We start from the raw sequence: 25,285 nt of genomic DNA, 5'->3' as shown, positions 1-25,285 counted from the left end.
TCGGCGAGAACCAGCGATGTTCACTGTCAACCTGTGCGTTTCTGTACGATTGTTGCTTTTGCTCTGCTACGAACTACGTTCAATGCATGAAAGCCTCATTCATGCCGTCGGTTGGCTCTTTCGCGAGTGTCGGATCCTTCAAACGAATGTCATTTATCTACCACACTGTTATCGTCTCAGCGACGATACTCACTGTAAACTCTAACTGTAAACCATTCACGGTCAAAGGGGGCATCTGCCAGCTAACTCGTTAGAATGGCTCCCATCTATGTAAGGGTCGATGTAGGTATTGCATCGTAAGAGAATGCTGGCTCAATTGGAATAGTTCCATTATTGAAACCTGTGAATGCTAGAGTATGTATAGAAGTTTCGGCTTCAGGCGTTCTGGCGCACTACTTTCTACAAGGAGTTCGACTGGAGCGCGCCAGCCTTGTGCGGCGCCGCATCTTCCGGGCCGTTTTTTACGGCAATTAGGAGGAAATAGACGGAATCACCCCCCTCTCCGTAGTCTCCCATCCCGTATACGGATACTCCACTTGAAATCTGCACCACCTCAGATTCGTGGGGTGATGCCTTTAAATGTGAACGAGAAAGCTGTTAGAAACGCCCTCACAAAGGAAAGTTATGTTAGGTTGGGGTCTTTAAAGCTGTCAGTTGTTCGTGGAAGAAATGGAAGTGTTCCTAGGTCGAAAGTCAACTGGAAAGTTGCGTTCGTGCTGAGTGCAGTATCGGTGCGCACTGAAGCGTGCGAAAACTTCCTTAAGGAAATTAGTAGGTGATTGACTGTTTTCGATGTAAGATTGAGAATCAGTCGGTTGTCCTGCTGTACGATACGATAAGTAACTTGTGACGGTAACATCTCTTGATAACTGCTTTCAGACGAGGAGTAGTCTCTGTATGTCCAGTTCGAGTCAAGTTTGCGTGTCCTAGTATTTTTGATTCGCTTCATTGTCTGGTTTCTGCTTAATAGCTAGCTGATAAATAAGTACGTTCGAAGTAAAAAAGCAGAACAATCGATGAGCATCATTATCATCCTCAAACATAACATATTTCCGCTAGCTAATTTTGCGATAACGAGTATAGAGATATCCTAAGCGAATGACTTCCGTGAGAACAATTCACAGTAGTCCAGAAATGGACATCCATTTTCTTTTCTGTTGGTCAGTATCCTGGAAATACAGACCAGACGGCTCTACCTCAACTACACGTCTAGATAATTCAAGGAGAAGTGCTTGATGGAAAAGAAGGTGGTTAGGGCTGAGAAAGACAGGTTTGATACGGTGGACGAGTTGCCAAAAACGCTACCTTTCCTCTCACTGTTTCATCTGTGAGAAGAACGAAAGTAAATGTTGCGCTCTTAAACTGCGCAGTACATCCTTTACCTATTGTTTTTCCTTCGAACCACACACACTTATAGCCAACAGTAGCGCGTGGGCATCTATATTTAGTCAAGGTCAACCACCTAGGAGGTAACGATGTTACGGGGCGGAGTATGGCACGGCGCCGAGGTCGGCGAACGAGTCATCATTCCTGTACGTTGGGAGACGACCAATGAACGTTTGTGCAGGGCATTTTTTGTGCCGATTTCAATTCCCTTCCGTTCCTCTCTGCTCTTTTTTTTTTGGGAAAAAAATATTTCCCTTGTGTGCTTATCAAATTGCTATACCACGCCCTCTAGGCGTTTGCACATTCGATGGTTTTGTGTACTATTTGCCGAAAGATTGGTTCTTCTCTTCACGATAAGGCGATCTGCACATGTTTGCTCTTACATAGCACTCAGTGATTGCGGCGTATCGTTTGTGTTGTGTTTTATTGCTGTAACCATTGATGAATTGTTTCAAAAGCGCATGTCCCAGATGAGCGCCTTTGTGTTTATGTCATTTGAATAGTTTTTTTTTTCTCCAAACTTCTTTCTGTTTGGCTTTGTGATGCTACACGTCGTCATGTTGTCCACTTGCCCCCTCGGGTAAAGCGCTCACGGCTAGCGAACGCCCTGCTAATGTTTGTGTCCCACCGGCTGCCTCTCGCACGCCGTCGGTGTGTTTGACCCTCACTGGAGGTCGTGCACAACGGGGGAGATGTGGAGGGAGACTGCTGTGTGCTGGTTTGTGAGCAAGAGATCAGACACGCAGGCATCCACGCAGACACCGACGAGTGTGCGGAGGCGCAGCGTGGCGACCATTCTCCCGCTCCTACCTGTGTGTCGGTGGTATGTGTGTGTGTCTTTATCGGCGCTCATCTGTAGTTGACGACGCTTACGACGACCCCTCCAATCCTTTTGGCTCCACTTGACCAGACTATCGATCCGTCGCACCTTGGGGTTTCGAGCGTAAAGGTCCGACGGACAACAGGTCACATCCGGATTTCCGAGGATTCGTTTTATCATTTCGAAACATTTTATCGGTGATCTGAGGTACTGCTTTGCTTGCTGCCAGTTTTAGCAAACAGTGTTTTGTTGCCGACTTTTCGCATATTTTGTCTTTGTGATAGAATTTCTCATAGTTTGCTTCTTTCACTTCGTTCTCGTTCAGTTATTATGACTTCTTTATTTTCGATACTGCCTTCTGTTTGCCGTCATTTCTCTTTTGGTAGTGTCTTAAAAGTCATGACTACATCCTTACATTCCAGTTACGTTTTATTCACATCTTCAATGCACTGTGGTGGTTTAAATTAACTTCCTGAAACTGCACTCGTCATGAATCATTTCTGTGATCCCTATTTAGTCCAATTACGAGTCAGCATTGGAATTGAAACTACAATTTTACTTTGATTTCCTTAACAGTTAAGAGGCTGGTTAACGCTTGTTCGATCATTCAAAAAAGCCGACTTAAAATCAATGATAGAAGCGCTCATAGCGTTCGAACTACTGATTTTCTGATCTTTCATGTTGCTCGTCTTCCGAATAACAATGATGCTTATTTCATTTCATTTCAGATCACCAATTTTCTTTTCTTGCGACTGTTCGTGGGTGCAGTCTAGCACATCTAGACCAGAGCAATGCCGGTTCGCCATTCTGGAGGTGAGAGCAGGATCACTACATTACAAAGCTCTTCTACGTTTTCACCTACTGAGTCATCAAAATTGTTATGGAATTCCCCAAATTATGCATTCATTTGCAGGAAAACGATCAATATATGCCTGTTCAAGGCTATATTGAGTTTGGAGCAGTTAAATGTAATTGCACATAGTGTGAAGGGTCGCTTCACTGCTTATGGCTTTATAATAAAGCAAGCAAGACCGTAGTTGTTCAAAGATTCTCAAGAAAATAACATTAAGCAAAGCAAGCGAAACTTGCTTTTGAGAGTTAGTAAGAATGAAAACCGAGCGACCTCACAGCATAGAAAGGGCACATAAAATTGGAATCCAACGTAAGAACACTTTTTTAAAACACTGTGCTTTTCTTTGTTCTTATATGGATCAGTGAAGGTCTGCAATCTTAAACGGAGATCTCAGAGTGGAATCTGTGTTTATTTACTTTGCTGTTCCTTTGCTGGTCCTTTTCCAATGTTGTTGTTTGTTTATTTTTTCTGCTTTTCTGGCTTTCTACACGCAATAGTTGCAGGTACCAACACATGTACGTAGTTTTTTTTTCAAATAATAAGTTGCAACTACGCTTGAAGTTAAAGCTGACTTCAAGTGTAGGTGACTTCAATGTAGTTGGGGGGCTCAGTGGCGGGATAACTGTAGTTTAGGGGCAGTCAGTGGCGCCCTTATTTTTCGAAGTAAATAATCAAATCAATCGGGGTTCTAATGCCTAAGGATTAATCTTAGAGGATATATGACATGTAATCTAAAGTTACTAAGAGAAAAAGTTAAGTTAGAGCCTCGGCGAATAAGGGCGCCACTGACTGCCCTCCCCCCAACTACATTTTACTCCACTTATTTTTCATTCACATGAGAATGGTCAAGAAATTCACAACGATCTCAATCTTATATTATCGCCATCAAATACCATCGTTATTTTCTTACTCCATATTGCTTTTGTGTGCGTGGATCTGTCTGCTTTCTTTTATACCCTATCCTCAGGAGGATCTTTTTTTATGGTTCGAATTCGTCTTCAGCTATCATTAGTTATGGTGTTTTATAGCTCTGTGCGAATATGTAAACAGTCCACTTTAATTTTTCTGAAATTTTGCTTGCTTTTACAGTTTTATTTTTTTTTTGACGCAGAATTTACTTCTATCATTGTTTTTTTGGCCCATTTATGTGATAATTATTCTTTCTTAAAATTTTAAGTAGAAGAGATAACAATTTCCTTGCACATGTGGTGTATATATATATATATATATATATATATATATATATACATATATATATACATATATATACATATATATGTATATATATATGTATATATACATATATACATACATATATATATGTATATATATGTATATATATATATACATATATATATACATATATCTATATATATATATCACTAAGTCACAGTTAATTTTTATTAACTAAGCGTTTTTCCTCAGAAAGTGGGATGTGGCACCTTGATTACGATAATTATGTGCAATAATTTTGGCGATCATGTGCTTGCAGCTGCGTATAGATGCTCGATCATCCACATTCTTGGGATGACATGGTTGTAATAATTCGTACCCTCTTTCTTGTTCGTAACTGCGTAGTCATGTCTTTACGCCAACAAATAACATTGCTACTCATTTTTGCGTGCTCTGACTGTGACAACTGAGACTACTACAGCAATCAGAGTGCCGACGATCAAGCTATCGATCTGATTCTGCCATTCTGTTACTGCTGTTGACAATACTGCATTCTAGCTGCTAATCCGCCCTGCAATTATAGCTGTTATCAGTGAGGCCGATATTTGCGCATTCACGCCGAGTTCCGGTTACTCGTTTGATCTTGCTATTACATACATATGAATTCATTCAATCATATGAAGTATCATCGATCCCCGATACTTCGAAGTCACTGTAGAGGAGCCTGCGACATGCTTATCGAACGCGTCGATCGCAATGCGAGGATCGTCTCGCAACCTCCACTTCGTTTTTATGATCTATTCACGACGATGTATTGTCGGATAGAAGGTAGAACACTCTTTCTAACTCGTTCACATTCTAACTGGTTTATGCTGAACAAAGATTTGTTCATTTGGAAAAAGAACGATAACTACCAACCAGCTAATGAATTTGGATCTTTCTTTATTCGGTTAAGATTTCTTGTTTTTTTTTTGTCCAATTCTTGGATAATTATACTTTGTGGGAATTGCGCTTTGTTCTGTTTTCCTTACCATGCCCATTGTAATTAAAAAGTGAGAACCATGAAAAGCCCTTGATTGTCTGCTGTAAACCTACCGCACTCCGTGAAGAAGCCATGAATCCTAGGACATGAATGTTTGCGTTAGCAGTGACTTGCGAAAAAGTGCGTTTCTCTTGAAGTGCGTTCTACGAAAAGCGGCAAGCAAGGTTTGGCATGTAGATTCATTACATGAATTTCATGATGCAACGATTCAAACGCGAAGCCATATCAAAATACAGAAAAAAAGGAAGTGCCTATCTGTTAACGGGCAAGTTGGCAGTAGAGCACATCCATGCATTCACACAAGCAGTGTTTGTTCCTAAAAGTACAATTTCTATAAATTTTGTCATGTTTTTAAAAGCTTGTGGAAATGCTGAAACAGGTCACATTTAATGGGGGCTAAACTCTATTCGATAAGAACTGAGATCAGACGACTCTAACAACTCTAACGACGACTCTACCTCCAAAGTTAATTCGGAACCGAACGTGAACCCCTGTAATTTGATTAGTTGCAATATTCCTCAAACGTACGTGAACTACGTTACGCTATTGTATTTAAGGGCACCACCTCACGAATCTGAGGTGGTACCGATTTCAGGTGGAGTATCCGTATATGGGATCGTAGGAGAGGGGGTGTTTTCGTCCATTTTTTCCTAACTGCTGTAAAATAACGGCCCGTTAAGATACGGCTTCGAGCGTTCTGGCGCGCTATTTTCTACAACGAGTTCGATTGGAGCGCGCCAGCCGTGTGCACACGCCGCATCTTCTGCGTCGTTTTTTACGCCAATTAGCAAGAAATGGGCGGAATCACCCACCTCTCCATAATCTAAGATCTTGTACACGAATACTCCACCTGATTCGTATTGTGATGCCTTTAAGAGCCAGATTTTCACTTCTGCTGGAGAGGCTGTCGTTCTTCTGCGGCTTTGAAGACATAGAAAGCATATTTATACGTTGGCGTCAGTAATTCATCTCAAGTATAATGACATCTCTTAATCCCCTGTGGGCTTAACGAGACGCAATAAGATTGGGTTAAGTTTGACTCTTTTGAATCGAAATGATTCATTAATTATTTCAATTGGTGAATTCTTTTTTGGAATTTCCTATTTATTTTCGGTTAGGGTAAACAACACTCAATATTTTTGTTACAGAAGCGTACCGTGCGTTGGAATTGTTAGAAGAGTATCATGCTCTTCTCACACGTCCAGGAGATGATGAACTGCGATTGGCAATAGAGCGTGTTATAACGACTTTCAAAAACAGCTTATTCCAAGCATTGCTGGGTACCCACTTCATCTCAATCGTTTCCAACAATTCCTTACAGACCATGATTTCTTTCTTCCAGATCTCCAAGAGTTTTACGAGGAAACTCTCCTCAACGAACGGAAATCCGTGTTCCAAAAGATTGCAGAGTCAAAAGAAGTTGCTCGTCGCTTGGATGTCAGTCCGCCGTTCGGGACTTCATCTGCATCTCGAATTGATCAGTCATTCATTCCAACGCAAACCGCTCCACTTGCAACAGCGGAGGTGTGTGGATTTGTTATTAGCATTCTCATTTGCGTGAATTACTCAATCTAATCGGTGGAATTACAGAACGGACTTGGAAGTGTCGGGAACTCTTCGTATTCTTCGAGTCATGTAGTTCATGAAAGATTCCGTCAAATTGTGAGTGGAGACGGTCAAAGCGTAAGTAGAATTATGTTGATAACTCTAACATATAAGCTAATGATAAGGCTTTGCAGACGAATGACGGTAGCTGGCAAACCACTGAAACTACAACGCGGACGTTTGACGGACCTGGCGGTGTTCAGAAGCACTCAGTCACGGTGTGTCGTCATTCGTGTTTTTGGTCTACTTTTTTTTTCTGCATAATTAGTATAAGTTTTTTTTTTGATTGCTTTAAAACTTCACAATAATTCCATTTTTTCTTGTATTTTTGATCCCAAATTATTTCCTACGGATGCTGACATAGTGGCGCTATTTCTTGTTCATGAATGCTTGCTTGTAACTTTACAATTATTGACCAAATAGGATCGTAGAGATGCTCATTTAATGCTTCGCCCAAACTTTTCTCCTAGAGAAGGAAATTTCCACTTCTGATTACCAGTATCTTTGTGTCCTCTGAACAAATTCTTTCTGGAAGTTATGGAACTAGATAAGTTTCCGGTAATTTCTTAATCCTTTCTAGTCGGAACTTATGCATCTTGAATCATTTCTCATTTTCTCTTTCATATCGGCTTCAGGTGGTGGTGTAATCAACAGGATCCAGTATCATAACTATTCTCTGGCTGTTCTTGAATGCGAAGAAAGTCCAAAATATAGTATATCTTGTTCTTCTTGCATTTCGGAAAGTAGAGATTACTCTCAAATTCCTCGATTAGCTTGCCTTTTGATTCGGTTTATATTGTTTGTATCTGATTTGTGACCAAATCGTACTCGACTATATAGTTTTTATGCGCTCCCACGAAAGTGTGAGGGAAGATCGACAACAACTACCTGCTTGCCACATGTGATGCATTCTTGAGATATTTAAAAGACTACCACACGGGTTCTCACAATCATTGATGACAAATACACATTGTGCCAAGTAGTTCTAGCAAATCCTCTCAAAACCTCAGTTGCGTTTTGTTTTCAATAAATAAAAACAGTTGTGTAGGTCTTCTGTTTAAAAATTTGTGCTGAACCTTGTTTAGTGTTCAGAAACCAAAACATAATGAGTAAAATTGATTGATTTCAAATGAAAGAGGTTTTCAAATAATACTTGTGAATCTCTTTTTACTTGCTTGAGAATTATTTCATGCTCAATATCTTGGTGTCAGAAGCAATCAGAAATGCACTGTACACAATTAGATTTTTTCAGAGAAATAAATAAATAAATAAATGAAATAGCAAGTGTTCTACTACTTACTACTTCTTGTCTCTGGTTTACAGTGTTTCCTTTTTCTTGTAGGATCAACTTCCCCTGCTGTTATGATCGTGATCGTAAAGTTCGAGCATAAAATAAATATAAGACCATAAATCTTTTGCGCGTTATTAATGATGTTGTAGTTGGATTGTATGCACTCATCATTTCATTGTTGTGAAAAATGTAACTTATTTGCATTTTGTAATACATCTCTGGGCTCCACTTAATGTTGAGAGAATGGCCCCTTTTTGGACACTCCGATAGCGGTGACGTATTTTGCTTTGACTTAGGTATCTAATTCGCTTATTAATGTGGGAATTATTGACACTACTTTCCTAGCGATGTTCGTGTTTGTCCTGTCATTCATGACGCCTTATAAGTTCCATTGGGTTTGCCCATAAATTTTGATTGGACGGTTGTCACATTTTGTCTTTTTTTTAACCTTTAGAAGCTGCAACTTTATTTAATAAGAATTTTAGCACAATGGGGTTATCGATAGTATGGGAAGAGCGTGGGAAATTGAAGACGTTGTATTGGAGAAAGGCACAACCGGATTAGGATTTTCGATCACTGGAGGTCAGATCAGTGTAGTTTCGTGTTCGAAGCCCGCTTAATTTCAGTTGCTTGTATTTTATCTTCAGGGGTGAATATCATTTTTAGGAACTGATCAACCAGCGGAAGATGGTGACACCTCAATCTACGTTACCAATATAATTATGGGTGGTGCTGCCGCTGCCGATGGAAGAATGAAGTGAGTTTGACAAGATAACTTTGTTTGGTTCTATGATCTCAATGTTCGTTTTAATTCGTGTTTTGTTTGGACATTTTTTTCTAATTTTCTTATATATTTATTTGCGTAAAGGTTCCTCACGAAGGTGTTCTTTATTACACAGGATTGCTCATCCTAGAATGAATTTTGTTGGTCTTCTAGTCGTTGAATTGCTTGACAATTCTTTTTCACATTTCTTATAAACCAGCTAGATCTCTTGAGGGCTTTCTTAGAGTTTAAAGAAACCGTGGTCTTCATTTTTACAGAAAATACGACAAGATTCTGAAAGTCAACAATACTGATTGCGTAAACGTTCCTCATGAAGTTGCTGTCAACGCTTTGAAGACAGCAGGAAATGTAGTCAAATTGGTAGGTCAACTAGTTTTTCCTACTTAGTGGAGCTAGCGATGATTGCTATGACAACTTTGATGCAAAAAGAGAAATTGATTGAGTGCAAACGTTACAAAAATAGGTAGCACCATTTGATTTCGCCAAATAGTGCTACCTATTGCAGTTGTTTTCAACCTTCAAGTTATTTTCGTGATTTTCATTTTCATTTTCAGACCCTCAAACGACGTCGTGAAGCATTGAATCTACCAATTACAAGTGGACCCACTTTGGGGTCAGCTAGCCATTTAAACAGAAGTGATCTCACTTCGTCCTTGGGAGCTCTCAACGTTTCTCGAAGTTTTGATGGGTAGGGAACATTATTTTATCGCAGTCATTGCTGACTAATAAAAGCTAACAATTTGCATCAGAGTCGAATCTGATATTATTCATTTTAGACCTGCTCATTCACCAAGTATACCTTCATATCCACCACCACCTCCACCAGCTCATAGTAGTTCACAATCTCACCTTAATCAATCAACGCCATTGGCAGGATTAAGTTCTCGAGCTAGAATGGCGCAAACTATTGACCTCTACAAGGTATGAAGAAATGTGATATGAAATCGTTGTTGGCAATACATCTATTGCTAATATTTCCATGGCGATTTAACAGTTTTTTTTTCGGAACTCTTGTTTCACATTAGCCAAACAGCTTACATGTAGTTTTGCTGTTGCTAAACATTACTTAGAGATGCATTTCTACTGAACTAAGGCAGTATTCATTTCAAAGAAATCGTGGATCTATGTCTTTTTGTAGTTTTAAAGTTTGATTGTTGAAGTGGGCTTCTTTCAATTATTAACAGGTCATTTCGGGATTTTTGAAAGGGGTATATACAGAATATGTAGGTCAATTCATCCGAGATTCGTAAAAATTATGGGTGGCTCCATTATGGTGGGTTTTGCTCCCAGCCACTACTTTAAAGGTATAAATGCAGTTTAAAATGTTATTCCTCGTATTTTCATTGTTTCGGCAATTTGTTGTTTTAATTCTTATATACGTGTAATTCCTATTGACTCCAGTCATTACACTGAACATAATGAAGGGTGCAGCCTAGTGAAAATTATTCGCTTCTCCAAAGCGGTTCTCTTTGAGCCGTTTTCATCTCTAATCATTCGAAGTTAGACGTAAGACCGTAACCGAAAGCAGCCACAAGTTTCATTCAACCTCCTTGAATCGCCAGTGACTTTATTTACGAAGTGGTTATAAACGGTGTCATTTAGGGTCAACGAGGTTTGGGTTTCTCGATTGCTGGAGGAGTTGGGAACGAGCATGTTCCTGGTGACACAGACATCTATGTGACCAAGATCATAGACGGAGGAGCCGCGTATCACGATGGTCGTCTCGGAGTAGGAGATCGGATTCTTGCGGTGCGTTATTTTTTGGAAATGTTTTTATCAAGTTCATAATGCTTGGATTTTTCAGAGTTTTATATCTGCTTTAAGCTATTACTTTTTTCTGATAAAATTCTGTTAGTGGAGTTTGAGTTTATTTCGTTCAGGTGGACGATGTTGCTTTGGAAAACGTTACACACGAGTACGCTGTAAATGTGCTGAAGCAAACTGGCACCAAAGTGACCTTATTGGTACTCAAAGCGGACCCAAATGTGAGCATCGCAACGGTTGAAGAGACTGCCAGTCGCCAGTTTGTCCCAAGTACTCCACAATATCCTGTGACAACACCAGTGAGATGTATGTTTTTTTTAATACGTGGATAGGTACAAAGATAAAAGAACTGGTAACCTTTGTTTAGCCAGTTCAATGCAAGATTTCAACCGCTCATTTGATTCGCAAACTGCGTTAGCGTACGGGGGTCCTCAATCAGTTGGAGGAGGAGTGGTTCCGCACCAGGTTCCAATAACTATGGATCCAAGACCAGTGCCGCTTTATAGAGGAAATCAAGTAAATCTTGGACGCTTATGTAGTGTATCTACCTGTCTACACTGTCACAAAATCAATGCTCACCTCCTCATGTCACTTTTCATGTCATTCATACTTTGTAGGGACTCGGTTTCAACATCGTTGGTGGAGAAGACAACGAACCGATTTATATCAGCTACGTATTGCCAGGTGGTGTGGCGGATCTAAGTGGTAACGTCAGAAAGGTCAATTACTTTTTTAAGCTCAGAAAGTAATTTTAAGTCTTAGTTTATTAGCTTTCACCTTCCCTTTCGAACCGAATATAAAATTTATGAAAAATGTGTTTAGGGTGACGTACTTTTGGAAGTGAATGGACGTTCTCTTCGCAATGCGACTCACTCCCAAGCTGCGGAAGCTCTGAAAAACGCACAGAATCCCGTTACACTCACACTGCAGTACAGACCTCATGGTTTGTTTCTTATGTTTCAATTTCTTCAAAATCGATTACCTTTACGCTATTCTTAACCATTAGGTAGGCGCAAAAATAGTGCGCGCTTTCGTTGCCTTATCTTTACGAGAAATCCTTGAAGGCAATCATCAAAGATGATCCGCTTAAAACAACACGAGAAGTTGCCCAAGAACTAGATGTTGACCATTCAACAGTCGTCCGCCTTTTGGAAAAAAAAATTGGAAAGATAAAAGAGTTGGACAAGAGGGTGCCGTATGAACTGAGGGAGTCCCAAAGAAACCGCCGTTTTGATATCTGCTTAATGCTTCTGTTACGCAACAAGAAAAATTAATTTCTCGATTGTATTGTTGCGTACGATGAGAATGGTTCCTTTCTGTCAACGGGAAGCGTTACTCAATGGACAAGGATGAAACTCTCAAGCACTTCACGAAGCCGAAAATACACCTGAAGAAGACCATGGTAACTGCGTGGTGGTGTGCTACAGGTGTAATCCACTACAGCTTCATTAAAGGCACCATACCACGAATCCGAGGTGGTGCGTATTTCAGGTGGAGTATTCGTATACGGGATAGTAGATTATGGAGGGGGGTGTGGTTGCGTCCGTTTCTTCCTAATTGCTGTAAAAGACGCCCGGAAGATACGGCGCCGCACAGGGTTGGCGCGCTCCAATCCAATTTCTTGTGGAAAATAGTGCGCCGGAACGCTCGAAGCCGTATCTTCCCGGACGTTTTCTACGGCAATTAGGAAGAAATGAACGGGATTACCCTCCTCAATATAATCTACAGCCCCGTATACGAATACTCCACCAGAAATCCGTACCACTCCAGATTCGTGGGGTGATGCCTTTAAACCTAGCACCCATCACCTCAGAGAAGTACTGCAAAGAACTGGAGGAAATGCACCGGAAAATCCAACTTCTTTGACCGAGGTTAGTGAACAGAAATGGCCCGATTCTCCTACATGACAATGCCCGGCCACACATTTCAAAGATCTGCCTCATCCACCATATCCGCCAGACCTTCCCCTACCGGTTATCACTCTTTTCAAACATCTCGACGGCTGCCTAACAGGTAAGATCTTCCAAAACCAAGGCGATGCCGAGAACGACTTCCGGTTCGTGGACTCCAAAGCTCGGACTTTCATGCAGCGGGAATAAGCAAACTCGTGTCTCGTTATCAAAAATGCGTGGACTATAGTGGTTCTTATTTCGATTGACAAAGTTGATTTTGAGGCGAGGTATAGCTTTTCGATGTGAATGTCTGAAAACGCGCATTATTTTTGCACAAATCTAATATCTTTCTCCCATCGTCGCGGTATGGCGGCACAAGCGGATTATCATTATTTACTGTGGAACTATTGCAGACTACCAGCAATTTGAGGCAAAAATCGAGCGTTTACGGAATGACATGATTCAGCTTAATACTGCTGGAGGTACGCTTCCTCGTAAGGATCTTTACGTAAAGTGAGTAAGTTTTTTCACTTTAAAACATTGGTGATGAATATTGGTTGTTCGTCTCCGTGTGTGGTGTTAATGTTTTGTTCTGCGTTTATGGATTATTTTAGTCTTCTGGATTTAATAAGCCTTCGGCATATTCGTGTGAAAGTTGTATTGGTTTTGTGGAAAAGCCGTAATCTAAATGTCTCCACGATTTAGAGCTCTTTTCGACTATGACCATAGTAGAGAAGTTGGAGTGCCACATCGATCTATATCATTCCAATACGGCGATGTCCTGCACGTTATGAATACGTCAGATGATGATTGGTGGACGGCGAAAAAGGTGAGGACAGCAGCCCATTACCTCTAACTCTTCCTAGTTACCTCTATTCTAGTCTTTTCAGGTGCTAGAGAATGGAGAAGAGACACAAGAAGGAGTTATTCCGTCGAAGAAACGCATTGAAAAAAGAGAAAGGGCTAGGAGAAAACAGGTGAATCTAAATGAGGCTAAAAATTTTCCACGAAATAAGAAAAGTGGGCTAGGAATTGGGTCTTATTCTAAGACCTACTTCCTAGCCCACTTTTCTTATTTCGTGGAAAATTATTATTCTAAGGTAATGGGTCATGCTATTCTATAGTAAAATAACTTCGGAAGGTATTTGTTTCTCCACATACTTATTGCAGTCGTTGTGAGTCAGACTAGCCGGTTTTTGCGCGAAAAGAGTCCTTCAGTCCAAAAAGTTGATTTTAATTGAATCCGACAGATCCATCTACATGTCTCGCAAATAATTTACTGGGAACCAAACTTTACTGCGCCAAGATTGCTCCTCGAATTTGCGAAGATTAAATGCTCTTGATGTGTTGGTCTACTTATTGAACGAGGATAAATACACATTGACCAACAGTACAAGAAAAGCGAACTGCGTTTCGGTTCGTTGCTGCTCCCAAGGTCATGTCTAAACATGTCTACAACAAAGTGTCTGTTTTCATGTTCATTCATAGATCGACAAACTCTCTTGTCTGAAAGGTTCTGAGAATATTCTGGCAATGTGTACAGAAAGTCTGGAGAAATGTTATTTGAAGTCTCGTCCTATTTACTCTCAGTGTGTTATGTAACATAGCGTTACTTACACGCCAAGAACTCAGTACGTACTGTAGAAATTAAAAAAAAATCAGCACTCAAATTTCTAGAGTTTAAAGATCTAGAGTTAACAAGTAGCGTATTATAGTTAGTCCAATACTATCACTTAAAATGGAGTAGTTTTTGAAATTGAATTCGAAAAATGTTCATTTTCTAGTAACTAGGAGCGCAGACGCGTAAATTGTTGGTTTATTTGACCATTGTTTCACTGTTTCTGTAACACATCTGAAATTTAGAGTCACGGAACATTTGATGTCATCTGGTTTTTCGCTTTACGAAACAAAAGACACAGATGTTTAGAAACACTACACGTAACCTTCCATTTTTTCTATCCTCTATGAGGTGTATTGGTAAGAAGAGTCTAAATCCACAAAAGATTGTTGTATTGTGATACAATTTCGCTGCTGCCGTAATTCAAATGCGCCAAACTTCATTTTTCCATGCATTTTTTCCACGTTTGTAGGTTATCTTCTCTCAAAGTCAATTAGGTGAACTTCAACGCTGGTTCCATGTCGTTAGGACGGAGTGCTGGAAGTGGAATGGATGGCAGACGTGGAAGCAAGAGTCAGCTTTCATTCTCGAGAAAGTTCCCATTCGTGAAGAGTACTGACCGACTGAATGAGTTCACCGATCAAGAACGTAAGTTTTTTTTTAAGACGTAGTGCACTTGTCCTTCGGCTTGTTCTGCTTCGTAACACTAACGACTTAGACGAGTTCGGAGCTGCGGCAGTTTTTTCTTTACTAAGTAAGTGTGAAAGGCCGTGAATTGTCGGCAATTACACTATTATTCGCCTCCGTTAATGACATACAATTAAAAATGCAGGATAGGGAATTGCAGAAAGTCAACGAACATGATCATTTTAATGATTATTGCTTGTATTAGGAGCGACAGGCACAACGGTCACGTACACTTCGTACACTAGCGATAGTGATTTTAGTGAGTAGAGTGCAGAGCCAACCATTTTCAGTTTAGTGTGCCTAAAAAATGCATGATCCTGTGATAACCCCAAGTCTGCTTTCTTGCAGTTTTTATTGTTTCTCATTAGCTACTGATCAAAGTTCAAAATTTCAGTAGGAGTTACCGAAGATCCAATCTTCTCGTACCAGGTTGTGGACCAACAACAGTGTATGTGCTATCCTTCAGCAAGTTTTTTTTTACTCACATATTGCAATTGTTTGTAGTGAATTATGTGCGACCAGTAATCATCCTTGGAGCACTGAAAGACAGAATCAATGACGAACTTGTCACAAGAAATCCAGACCGCTTCAGCAGCTGCGTTCCTCGTAAGTTGTTCATGTCGCTTTGCAGGTATTCAGGAGAAAAACCGTGGGGCTAAACCAGTTTGACGGACTTTTCACGTTCATTGCTCATAATCGTTCGTGAACAACTAGGTTTGAAAGTTAGAAGAAATGTAGTTGTATGAATAAGAACTCCAGGGCTGAGGGCTCCAATACACTGCAATACGACCAGCTTAGAAATTAGCTATTATTTGGAGTTTTATGTGTTTTGCTTCAATAAATCTTTATAATAAAATATACAGACACTTCACGGCCTCCTCGTGAGCACGAAGTTGATGGCCGAGATTACCATTTCGTCAGCAAAGCGCAAATGGAACATGACGTAAAGAATAACCTGTTTATTGAAGCCGGCCAATTCCAAAATAACCTTTATGGAACGAGCATCGACAGCGTTCGAATGGTTGCCCAGCAGGTACAGAAACTGTCCCACATCTCGTGTAAACTATCTGTCTCTTGAAGCTCCCCTTTGTTTCAATTTTAGGGTCGTCATTGTATTTTGGATGTAAGCGGGAATGCAATTAGGCGCCTGCAATCGGTTGCAAATATCTACCCAATTGCGATATTTATTAAGCCAAGCAGCCATCATCACATTATGTGAGGATTTCGGCCTTTCCGATTTGTCCTTGATCTGAGTGGATAATGATAGTTAATCTTTGAGGCAATTGGATCATTCATTGAATGAAGACGAGGCCATGCAACAATTCCAGCGATGTCAACGACTAGAGCAGACGTTTGGCGATTTGTTCACACGTAAGTCAATAAACAACCACTACTTTTCTCGCCATCAAACCAATAGAGATTATTCATTTGTGGGAAAGGAACACTACTTCTTGTTACGATGCGTTCCAAATAAGATTTCAGTTACCATTGTAGCTTGCACTGTAGAAGTAAGCGAACAGACAAATACAAAATAGATGCAGCTAAATATTCATATGTTTAGACTCCACTATCCAAAAGTTTCTAATTTATTCGCTTTAGAATAGAGACAAGAGCAACAGTAGTACTTTTGTGCAAGTAAAAATAGCTTTTAAAACACTTCTGATGTGGAGTTTTCAAAATGATCTCTGGAAGTATCCCAGTTTGATCTATAAAATATATGTCTCTTACCATAGTTGCTCATCTGCAATCCTTATTTTCCAGATGTCGTTTCGCATGGGCAGACAGCTGAGGAAGTTCTTAGTCGTGTGCAGCACCTCATCGCTACAGAAGCGCGACCATACGTTTGGGTGCCAAATAACAGTAGACAGATCTAAAGTGATGATAATACTGAGTCTTTATTTTGTATCCATACTTCTACGAAACACCAATTATCACAATTATACCCTTGCACTGCTTCTTTTTTCCTTAACGTCGTTCACACATTTTTTTCTTGCTTGAAGACTCGTCGTGTTTGGTTCAGAGTGAAAACCCTTCGCTTCCTTCTGTCTTTCGACGCACATCTTACGCAACTGATGAACCATCTGTCGATCTGTTTTCATACGAATCGGAATGTACTCAGAATTCCTTCGTTTTCCTTAGTCTCACTTCACTTACACTGGCTCACTATTTGTGTAGCAATTATTTGTGATTTATTCATTGCTTATCTGTGATTATTATCGGATCGTTTATGTCTGAGAAAATTTATTACACAATTAGTGCACGCAATTAAGAAATGGTGTGTTGTACGCGCATTTTGGGTTGTGACCTTTACTTACATTATTGTACATCTCATGACGTTTTATTATCAATGAACGGAGACACTTTCTTAGCTCAATATTTTAAATGTAGCTTGAAATTCTGGTATTTATCGATAAATATGTATTTTTCTTATGACGATAACTATATTAAAGCACATTAGCACTTTTTCTGCTACTGTTGCTTCCACGGACAAAGTAATCGTAACCAAATAGGTAGGCCTAATGGAGAGTTGAGGATTCAAATGAGGAATTATATTTTTCGGCCTAATACGAATGATGTGGATAAGTATAGGATTACTGGATTATGAACTGTGATGATCTTATGATGTCTCACTATGGGAGATTCAATTCCGTATTAGTATCGTAAATAAAAGCGACAAAAAACAAACAAAGACAAAAAAGCGACGACATCAACAAGGTACGTAGCATATTTCCACCACTGTCATATTTCCCTAGTGCACACTGTTAATGCAACATTTCCATGTCTATCTCAACTGTGGAGGTACTTCCAAATCCCACAGTTACCGTTACTATTAAGATACCGTTACCTATGTCATATTTGCTTTACCACGACTAGTGAAGTCGTTCACAAATAATAGGTGTAAGAGAGGTGCTGATGACACGGAACATACTTATCATTTTGTAATATCAAATTCTGTGAAATCAACAATCCTGCAACTCGTCCTCAGGAATACCTTGCCTTTTTTAAAGAGTATCAGGGATGACCATCATCTTAGAAAGACCACTGGCGCTCCCTGAATCTCTACTGAGGTGGAATACATAGTTAGTCCTCATAACACGGAGGATAAGAAATGCAAACCTCGTTAATCTACACAGAAAAGACCTCAGATTGACAAAAAAAAAAGTGACCCAGGCTCCACATTATCATTAAGATCACCATGAAGTAGAGGGTGGTGGCGAAAATTGCAAAATTGCGGCCCTCACACCACGTTCCACGTCTCCTCATGCTATTCATCGGATTGGTAATCAAAATCTGTTGCTAGTAGTGTTTTGTTATTTTTCTGGTGCTTTCCAGAACCTCTTGCTATAGTGTTATCAGTAGAATACAGTACTGTTACTACTGTACTGCTATAACTCCTTGTAGATTTCAGATGGTGGGTGTGGACGTCCCTGTGTTGTATGAAATTTGTCAACGGTTAGATGAATGCAGCAGCAAGGTGGTTTTCTCTATACTTTGCAATTTTCTATTTCTTTTAAAAGCAGCGCTCATTCTCGTCTCCGCGTCTTCGCGTCTTTGAACTCCTCACAAACTGTGGGGTACACTTACTCCGCCAAACACGACGAAAACACGATTTTGCAAGAATAGCAACACACCATTTTAATGTTTGGGTGTGGATTGAGTTTAGAACAGGAGACTGAATGCAGATTGCCTGCAATTTAGATAATCGCTACTAAGGACGTTAAATAAAATCTGCGGCACTTAGCTGTTGAGCGCTGCTAGTGCTCTTTTTTATTCAAAAAAAAGAAACAATTTTCCAGCCATCCTTTTTCAAATCTGTCATGTTTCGAAATGTACGCACTGAGAAAGAAGTAGAGCCACAGAAATGATTGAGGCAATTTTTTAATTGCAGGAAGGTCTGATCTTTCAAATTAATCCTTTAAAAAAAGTTGCTTTAAGGAAAAAAAATGTGGAGAGATCAGTCTGGGGAAAATGTAGTCTGGGTGGGGGAGGAATGGGACTCAACTGGGCCCTCATTCCTGGAAGTTAAATAACTAAATCGAAGGTTCTTAAGACCTAAGCATTTTTCTTAGAGGATCTGTAACATGTAAGTTTAAGTTACTAAGATAAAAAAGGAAGATAGAGCTTCCAGAAATAAGAGCGTGGTTGAGTCCCTCCACTCAACTACATTTTCCCCTTAGTCTATTGTTGAATATATAATATTTAAATATTGCATTATGATGTAGTAATATCTTATTAATTACATATTGTAATTTTGAATAAGGTTAAGGAACTCTGAACATTTGCCATCCCTAAACTTCTACCTTTCTTTCGAGATTACTTGATGGTCAAGGTTTGGAAAGACCTTGAAATTTTGTAAACTATTTTGCGGCTGCTACATCTAAGTTACAAAAATTGGTATTTCAGGATTCTGGTGACTTCCAACGTTGCATAGATGCAGTTAAATCGTCGGATGTTTCAACCAAGAAGTTAGCAATTCAGATTGTTTTCAGGTAAGAAAGACTCGTTTTTAGACGTGCAAATGACTGAAAAAACTCTTATCTTAACTAATATTGACGTCAGAAGATGTTTAGGACCACCTAATAACAAGTCCATCATAGGAGACATGTGGAAAGGAACCTGTGAAAGGGTGTATATAGAGGAAAGAGAGCCTCAAAAAGTACTGCGATATAGGGAACATTGTTTTATTTGAATATCGTCTTCGACGGCATTTCCATCACCTTAGGTTTCATGTTAAGCTAGATAGCAACTAATAGTTGATGACTAACAGAGACGCGAGATTGTAGTGCCATCACCTCGAGTGCATTCTTTTTGTGTGTTGATTTATCCATCCCAACATCATCGACATGTTTGTATGGTTGGGTCAAAATGACATGAGGCACGGACAGTTGCGAAAGCGGCTGCGCTCGAAGTGGCGCGGTGGAGCGTAGCGGTTGGGATCGTCTAAGGATCCTCGCTACCGCCACCCACCTCTGCAGTTCGCCATTAATTGTGCGTACGCAACTGTCCGTGCTTCATGTCGTATTAACCCGACTATATGATGCTGATGATTTGCTCAGAAAGCTGATACTGCACATTTGATCTAGGAGCGCGTACAGTCTCAGTCACAAAGGAGAGCGCGATTTCAAAGAGCGCACAATTAATTATGGTCGGCTCAAAACGGCATGAAGCCCGGTGCAGTTGCATAAGCGGTTGTGCTTGAAGCGACGCGGTCGAAACAGCGATTGGAATCGAGGTGGGACCATCGCGAACTGCAGCAGTGCACGGTGTTAGCAGCGATCCCAACCGCTACGCCCCACCGCACCGCTTTGAGTGCAACCGGTTACGCAACTTTGCCGTGCTTCATTTCGTTTTGACTTCACTATAAATAAGATGTACACGCATGGATTTTGCAGCACTAATGCACGGTCTCGGCACTATTATTATTTCTCAGCAGGTCATCTTTCAGTGACAAATTATTTGCTTCTCTCTTTTCTCCTCTAAATGGAGGGATTTGCTGCCAACTGCATCAATAACATGCTAATTGTCTCACTTATACTTCTGTCGTTTTAGATATTTCGATTCCTTCCCTGGTAAAAGAGTCTCAGCGTTAAACACATTAATGTCACAACTAAATGAACCAGATGTGGAGGTTGGTGTTTTCTTGTCATGAAAAATAGTTCTATTGATCTTAAATCATATTTGCTAAACTGATTGAAGATTTGCGTCTGCAGTAATAACTAAGGGGAATTTTTGCCCTTGGCTAGAGTTTATTTCCATTATTTTATATAGTACATAGTTCCGGTAATTGCTATATATCTAGCGCTTAAATCGTGTTGAATACATTTATCAATAAATATTCGTGAATAGACCGATGTTGCAGTTCTAGCTAACTTGAAAAGGTCGCGAACAGATGCTGAAGATTGCATTTCATGTAGGTAGTGATTCTAAAAATGTGTTCAGAGTTTTGGTACAGTGCAAGTGTTGGTTTGACTACAGCCAAAAAGTGAATAAAAGTATTTTTTTGGCGAACATTTTGTTCTTTTTTTTAGATTTGTGGTTTGTACAGCGAAGTAGTAATCTGCTTTGCACCTATGTTTCCTGCTTATTTGAAGTTCACTTTAACCACTATCAGCTGAATGTCTCATCTATAGCGCTCTTGAACATTTGATTTAGAAAGTACAATACTATGCATGAACATTGAAGAACCGACGGTGAGTGACCGTGCCGCACCATCGGTCACCGTAGCTTGCACGTAACTTGTCATAAAATAGAAATTTAAGAACAATTTATACAGCATTAGATTCCTCCCTCTGAGGTCTATCTAAAACTGCCATATCGTTGAGAAAAGAGCAAAATGACGCCAAATATGCGTCTAAGAACAGTAATTGGAACCTAACATAGCCTAAGGTTATAGTTGAAAAAGTGTTCAGAGACTCAAACTTTCAGATTTGGTCAGAAAATCAAGAAATTGTTAGAGCAAATCAAACGAAATTGTTGGTTTGTTATTTTTTGAACTCATTTATGCGATTTTGTAAAATTGCGGTTCGTCTTTACTTTGAACCTTTGTAGCAAGGAGAGAATTTATCAAAGTAGCCAAAAAGTTGCTATTAAAAGCCCAAGTAGGTTTGAATTTCGTGCGATTTTTATTGTATGTGTGCAAACAGTTTGGAAATTCCACTTTCTCTTTCTCTCATGAAATTCTCTACTTATTGTTGTTCTTCCTTACTATGGAAAGCTATGAAAAGACAGTGTTATAGGAAAGCTATGAAAAGACAGTGTTATAGGAAAGCGAGAAAATCTGTTCAGAGAAAAACAAGCCTTATAAACTAAAGTATATTATGTGTTATTAGTATATGTGTTTCAAGAGTTCTGCTAAGGTTCTTTTAATTTGAACGCTGTTCTGGAGATTAACGGAAATGCAAAGTAGAGAAGATATGAAGGAAGGGGACGCAAAGTGGAATTTCCAAACTTTGCGCTGTTCTAGGGTACGAGTGAAGATCGTTTGCACAGATACAATAGAAATAGCACAAAATTCAAACCTACTTGGGCTCTTAATAACAAGTTTTTGGCTTCTTTGATAAATTCTCTCCTTGCTACAAAGGTTCAAAGTAAGGACGAACCGCAATTTTACACAACAAACAAAATCGCATAAATGTGTTCAAAAAATAACAAATCAACAATTTCGTTTGCTTTGCTCTAACAATTTCTTGATTTTCTGACCAAATCTGAAAGTTTGAGTCTCTGAACACTTTTTCAACTATAACCTTAGGCTATGTTAGGTTCCAATTACTGTTCTTAGACGCATATTTGGCGTCATTTTGCTCTTTTCTCAACGATATGGCAGTTTTAGATAGATCTCAGAGGGAGGAATCTAATGCTATATAAATTGTTCTTAAATTTCTATTTTATGACGAGTTACAGAATAGCGACGGTGACCGATGGTGCGGCACGGTCACTCACCGTCGGTTCTTCAATGTTCATGCATAGTATTGTAGTGTAGGTTCTCCTACTATTGGAAAGCAAAGATAAAGAATATGTTCAGGTTCAAAAACTCGTTATCAAAGGCCTTCCATCCACTTGTCAAAGAAACTCTGATTATGTCGACCAGGTAAATATCCCGAAAGCTTTATCCCACTCTTTGTTTTTTAGTGATAGTTGCTTTACTATATGTCGACTACCTAGGTGGGAGATGTTCTTGCACAACTACTGAGCGCCCGGGACAAACAGGAATCACTACTTGTCCGGAAATCGCTCAGTTCTCTACTGATCAACCATCCGAAACGTATGAAACCTTCCTGTGTAACTTTTCGTTTTAGTGTGTTTTCTGTAAGACAGTCTTGCATTTAGCTACCCTCGTTGCGATCTACTGTGCTATCAGCAATGCCAACAGCATCGATGAAAAAGTCACTATGCTCAGATTTATGAACGAGAAAGTGTCCGACCTCCTAAAAGGAGAGCTTTCTCCTCTCATGAAGCAGAAAATTTCTGGCATTTACAAAATGGTAATGTGGATGAACCCATCTAATTCATGCTACACCCTGAGAAGCTATTTCCTTGTAGATGCTTATCTCTGCTACTCCTGATGAAATCGAACTAGTGCTTCGGTTTATGGGCAAATCAAAGCTGATCTCTGATTCGGAGAAGCTAACTGTTTTCACTGAAGCCATGGAGGAACTCGTGAAGAGAGGAATCCAATTGGACGCGGTATCTCTGTCCAACTTCGATTTAACTTCATAACTACTTTTTCCTTGTAGCTGTTTCTCTTGATTTTTTCCTTTGATTTTTTTTTGCTCAAGGAATATGAGGACAATGATGCTCCAGACTTCGTCGACACAGTCAACAACGTTGTGAAAATTGTTCTCATTCTTAATGTATGAATAACTCTCACATTCACATTTGCTCAGAACGATTTTGTGGCTACGAATACGATTAGTTTTAGTCAAGAGGACCTTCGTACATATTACCAAGAAAGATGACGAACTATTTATTCTCAAAGTTTGGTAAACTGCACCTGATTCATGCTTCGGATAGAAAGGATATTATGAAGGTATTTGTGTTTTAGGAGATGTGTGAGATTTCAAAACACGCACTTCTATTTTGCTGTGAATTACTTTGATATTCAGGTGCTTGCTTCCTATACTTACTTAGGGAATTACGAAGACCCTGATGATTTTTCATATGTAGTAAAGTTGTTCGACTATTTGCGTGTAAGTCATCTTTTTCTAATTTTTCATATAATCATTTCCCTTTTCTGTAGCATAGCATATTTTTATCTAGTATCTCATAAATCGTTTTCAGGGATTGCTACCTGATTTGTACTCTGCTGACCCTGATTTCGAATATGGTTATGTGGATCAAGTACTTTCTTGGAATCTTCTTTCATTTTTTTAAAACCTGTCTTACTCCTGCTATGACATGTATATCATTATTTTAGTCTATTTGAGGGTAATGATCGAGAATGGAACATTGAGTTTACTGAATTGGAGCTTGTTTCTGTAGTGGTATACAATCTACTGCAAAAGAATCGTTTTGTTGCTAAAGAATTATTGGCTATTGGTAGTGTTTGGAAACCCAGGTACCAAATTTTTCTGATTGGTTGTGCGTCACCATTTAGATTACTTAGTTCTCTCAATGTTTTCTCAAAAGATTTTCAGATTCCAATATCTGGTAAATGTCATACGCGTTTTTACTCGACGTTTGAAAAGGAAACTAGATGATAAAGCCAGAAAAGGAGAACAGGACTTGAAGGATTTGAAGCTTCTTAAAGTGGCGAACAACGTTGGGTCAGCAAAATGAACTTCTTTTATTCTATTTATCGTCTGTAGGGTTTTTCGTTTTGCGAATAAGATTGCTTAATATCTTCAGATTAATTGCGAACTGCTTCCTTGTGAACATTTGTGACTTGCACGTGAAGATCGTGCCATCATGGATCCAGCAAAAACGTCGTGGTTGGTGTTCTCAAAAGCGGTTTACCACAGTACTACCAGTTCCGTTATTTCCAGCTACCCATCCAGGAGAAGTCGGCGTCAGCTTTAAGAGAAGAAGAACAAATTGAACTTTAAGATCAATTGCTTGATTCACCGTAATAGAATCAACTTTAACTACACGCGCTGACCATTCTAACTTCTGAAACACGTCTTGTACCCTCCAGGAGCAGGATGACATCCTGAACAGCAATGAACACTTGTCTTAGCTCGCAGGACAGTAGAGCGATGAAGCAACTAAGCTTCATCCACATCGTCATCACTTCAACAACTACTAGACATTGCGGATCTCTAAATATTTCGAAACGAAAGCTTTCAAAAATATATGAGCAAAGCGTTTACATGAATCTACTCAAATTTGGACTATGCTCCGAAATCAAGTGAAGCTCCCGTGAACTAGCTTCAGCTGATGTCGGAGCAGGAGCTTACGGTAATGCAGTTGACTCGTAATTAATGCGAGCGCTAGTTGTTATTTGTAGAATGTCTTGCATCACTAGTATCACCTCCCCTTTCTATCCTATTCAAGATCTCTTGTGCCTTTTTTCCTTTACGTTGTCCTTATTTGGTTGTCTGTTGTTTTTTTTTATGAGAAATAAGGAAACATAGATTTAAATGAGTCTGGATAAGTATATCTCCCAATATTTCATGTTGTTATTTCTAGTCTCATAATCCAGCATTAGCACTAGTTTTATTAACCTATCGAGGTGCTACTTTTCTTGGCTATATGATGTATATAGTGTACAAATCAATTCATTTTTTTTAAATGAAAAATTTATTCGACAACAGGCTATTGTGAATTTGACTACACCATCCTTTATTGTCGATGTCGACATGAAATTAACTATAGAAGAAGGTTTCGATTCTATCAGAGCGAATTTCTGTGGTCTCTGACCGTCAGTTTCATCA

The 25,285-nt window shown here is 39.5% G+C and overlaps 2 protein-coding genes across 3 annotated transcripts; both read left to right on the top strand.

Moving 5' to 3' along the window:
* Nucleotides 1-2,997: 2,997 nt before the first annotated feature.
* RB195_013816 (uncharacterized protein) lies at nt 2,998-16,789 on the top strand (the record flags this gene model as incomplete). Of its 2 annotated transcripts, none has more annotated exons than XM_064203809.1 (25): nt 2,998-3,019; nt 6,423-6,554; nt 6,617-6,798; nt 6,865-6,936; nt 7,014-7,097; nt 8,656-8,752; nt 8,837-8,927; nt 9,212-9,314; nt 9,509-9,642; nt 9,731-9,875; nt 10,557-10,703; nt 10,835-11,024; nt 11,086-11,234; nt 11,336-11,437; nt 11,541-11,661; nt 13,024-13,123; nt 13,316-13,439; nt 13,501-13,587; nt 14,726-14,876; nt 15,310-15,363; nt 15,420-15,521; nt 15,779-15,948; nt 16,018-16,130; nt 16,195-16,286; nt 16,677-16,789. In XM_064203809.1, 25 exons carry the CDS (start codon nt 2,998-3,000, stop codon nt 16,787-16,789), a joined length of 2,877 nt encoding a protein of 958 aa, XP_064059689.1. The 2 variants fall into 2 exon arrangements, with proteins under 2 accessions (XP_064059689.1, XP_064059690.1); XM_064203808.1 differs by having other exon boundaries at nt 6,865-6,957.
* Nucleotides 16,790-18,177: 1,388 nt separating this feature from the next.
* On the top strand, nt 18,178-24,450 carry RB195_013815 (uncharacterized protein; the record flags this gene model as incomplete). Its single annotated transcript, XM_064203807.1, has 16 exons — nt 18,178-18,195; nt 18,325-18,390; nt 19,320-19,405; nt 20,466-20,544; nt 22,438-22,503; nt 22,578-22,677; nt 22,743-22,897; nt 22,956-23,099; nt 23,192-23,266; nt 23,335-23,442; nt 23,519-23,602; nt 23,694-23,753; nt 23,840-23,970; nt 24,050-24,178; nt 24,261-24,343; nt 24,398-24,450. 16 exons carry the CDS (start codon nt 18,178-18,180, stop codon nt 24,448-24,450), a joined length of 1,437 nt encoding a protein of 478 aa, XP_064059688.1.
* Nucleotides 24,451-25,285: the final 835 nt, after the last annotated feature.

This window comes from Necator americanus, chromosome V (genome assembly GCF_031761385.1).
Source record: "Necator americanus strain Aroian chromosome V, whole genome shotgun sequence".
NCBI lineage: Eukaryota > Metazoa > Nematoda > Chromadorea > Rhabditida > Ancylostomatidae > Necator > Necator americanus.
Note: the sequence above shows the minus strand (reverse complement) of the source record. Positions and strands in the feature narration are given on the sequence as shown.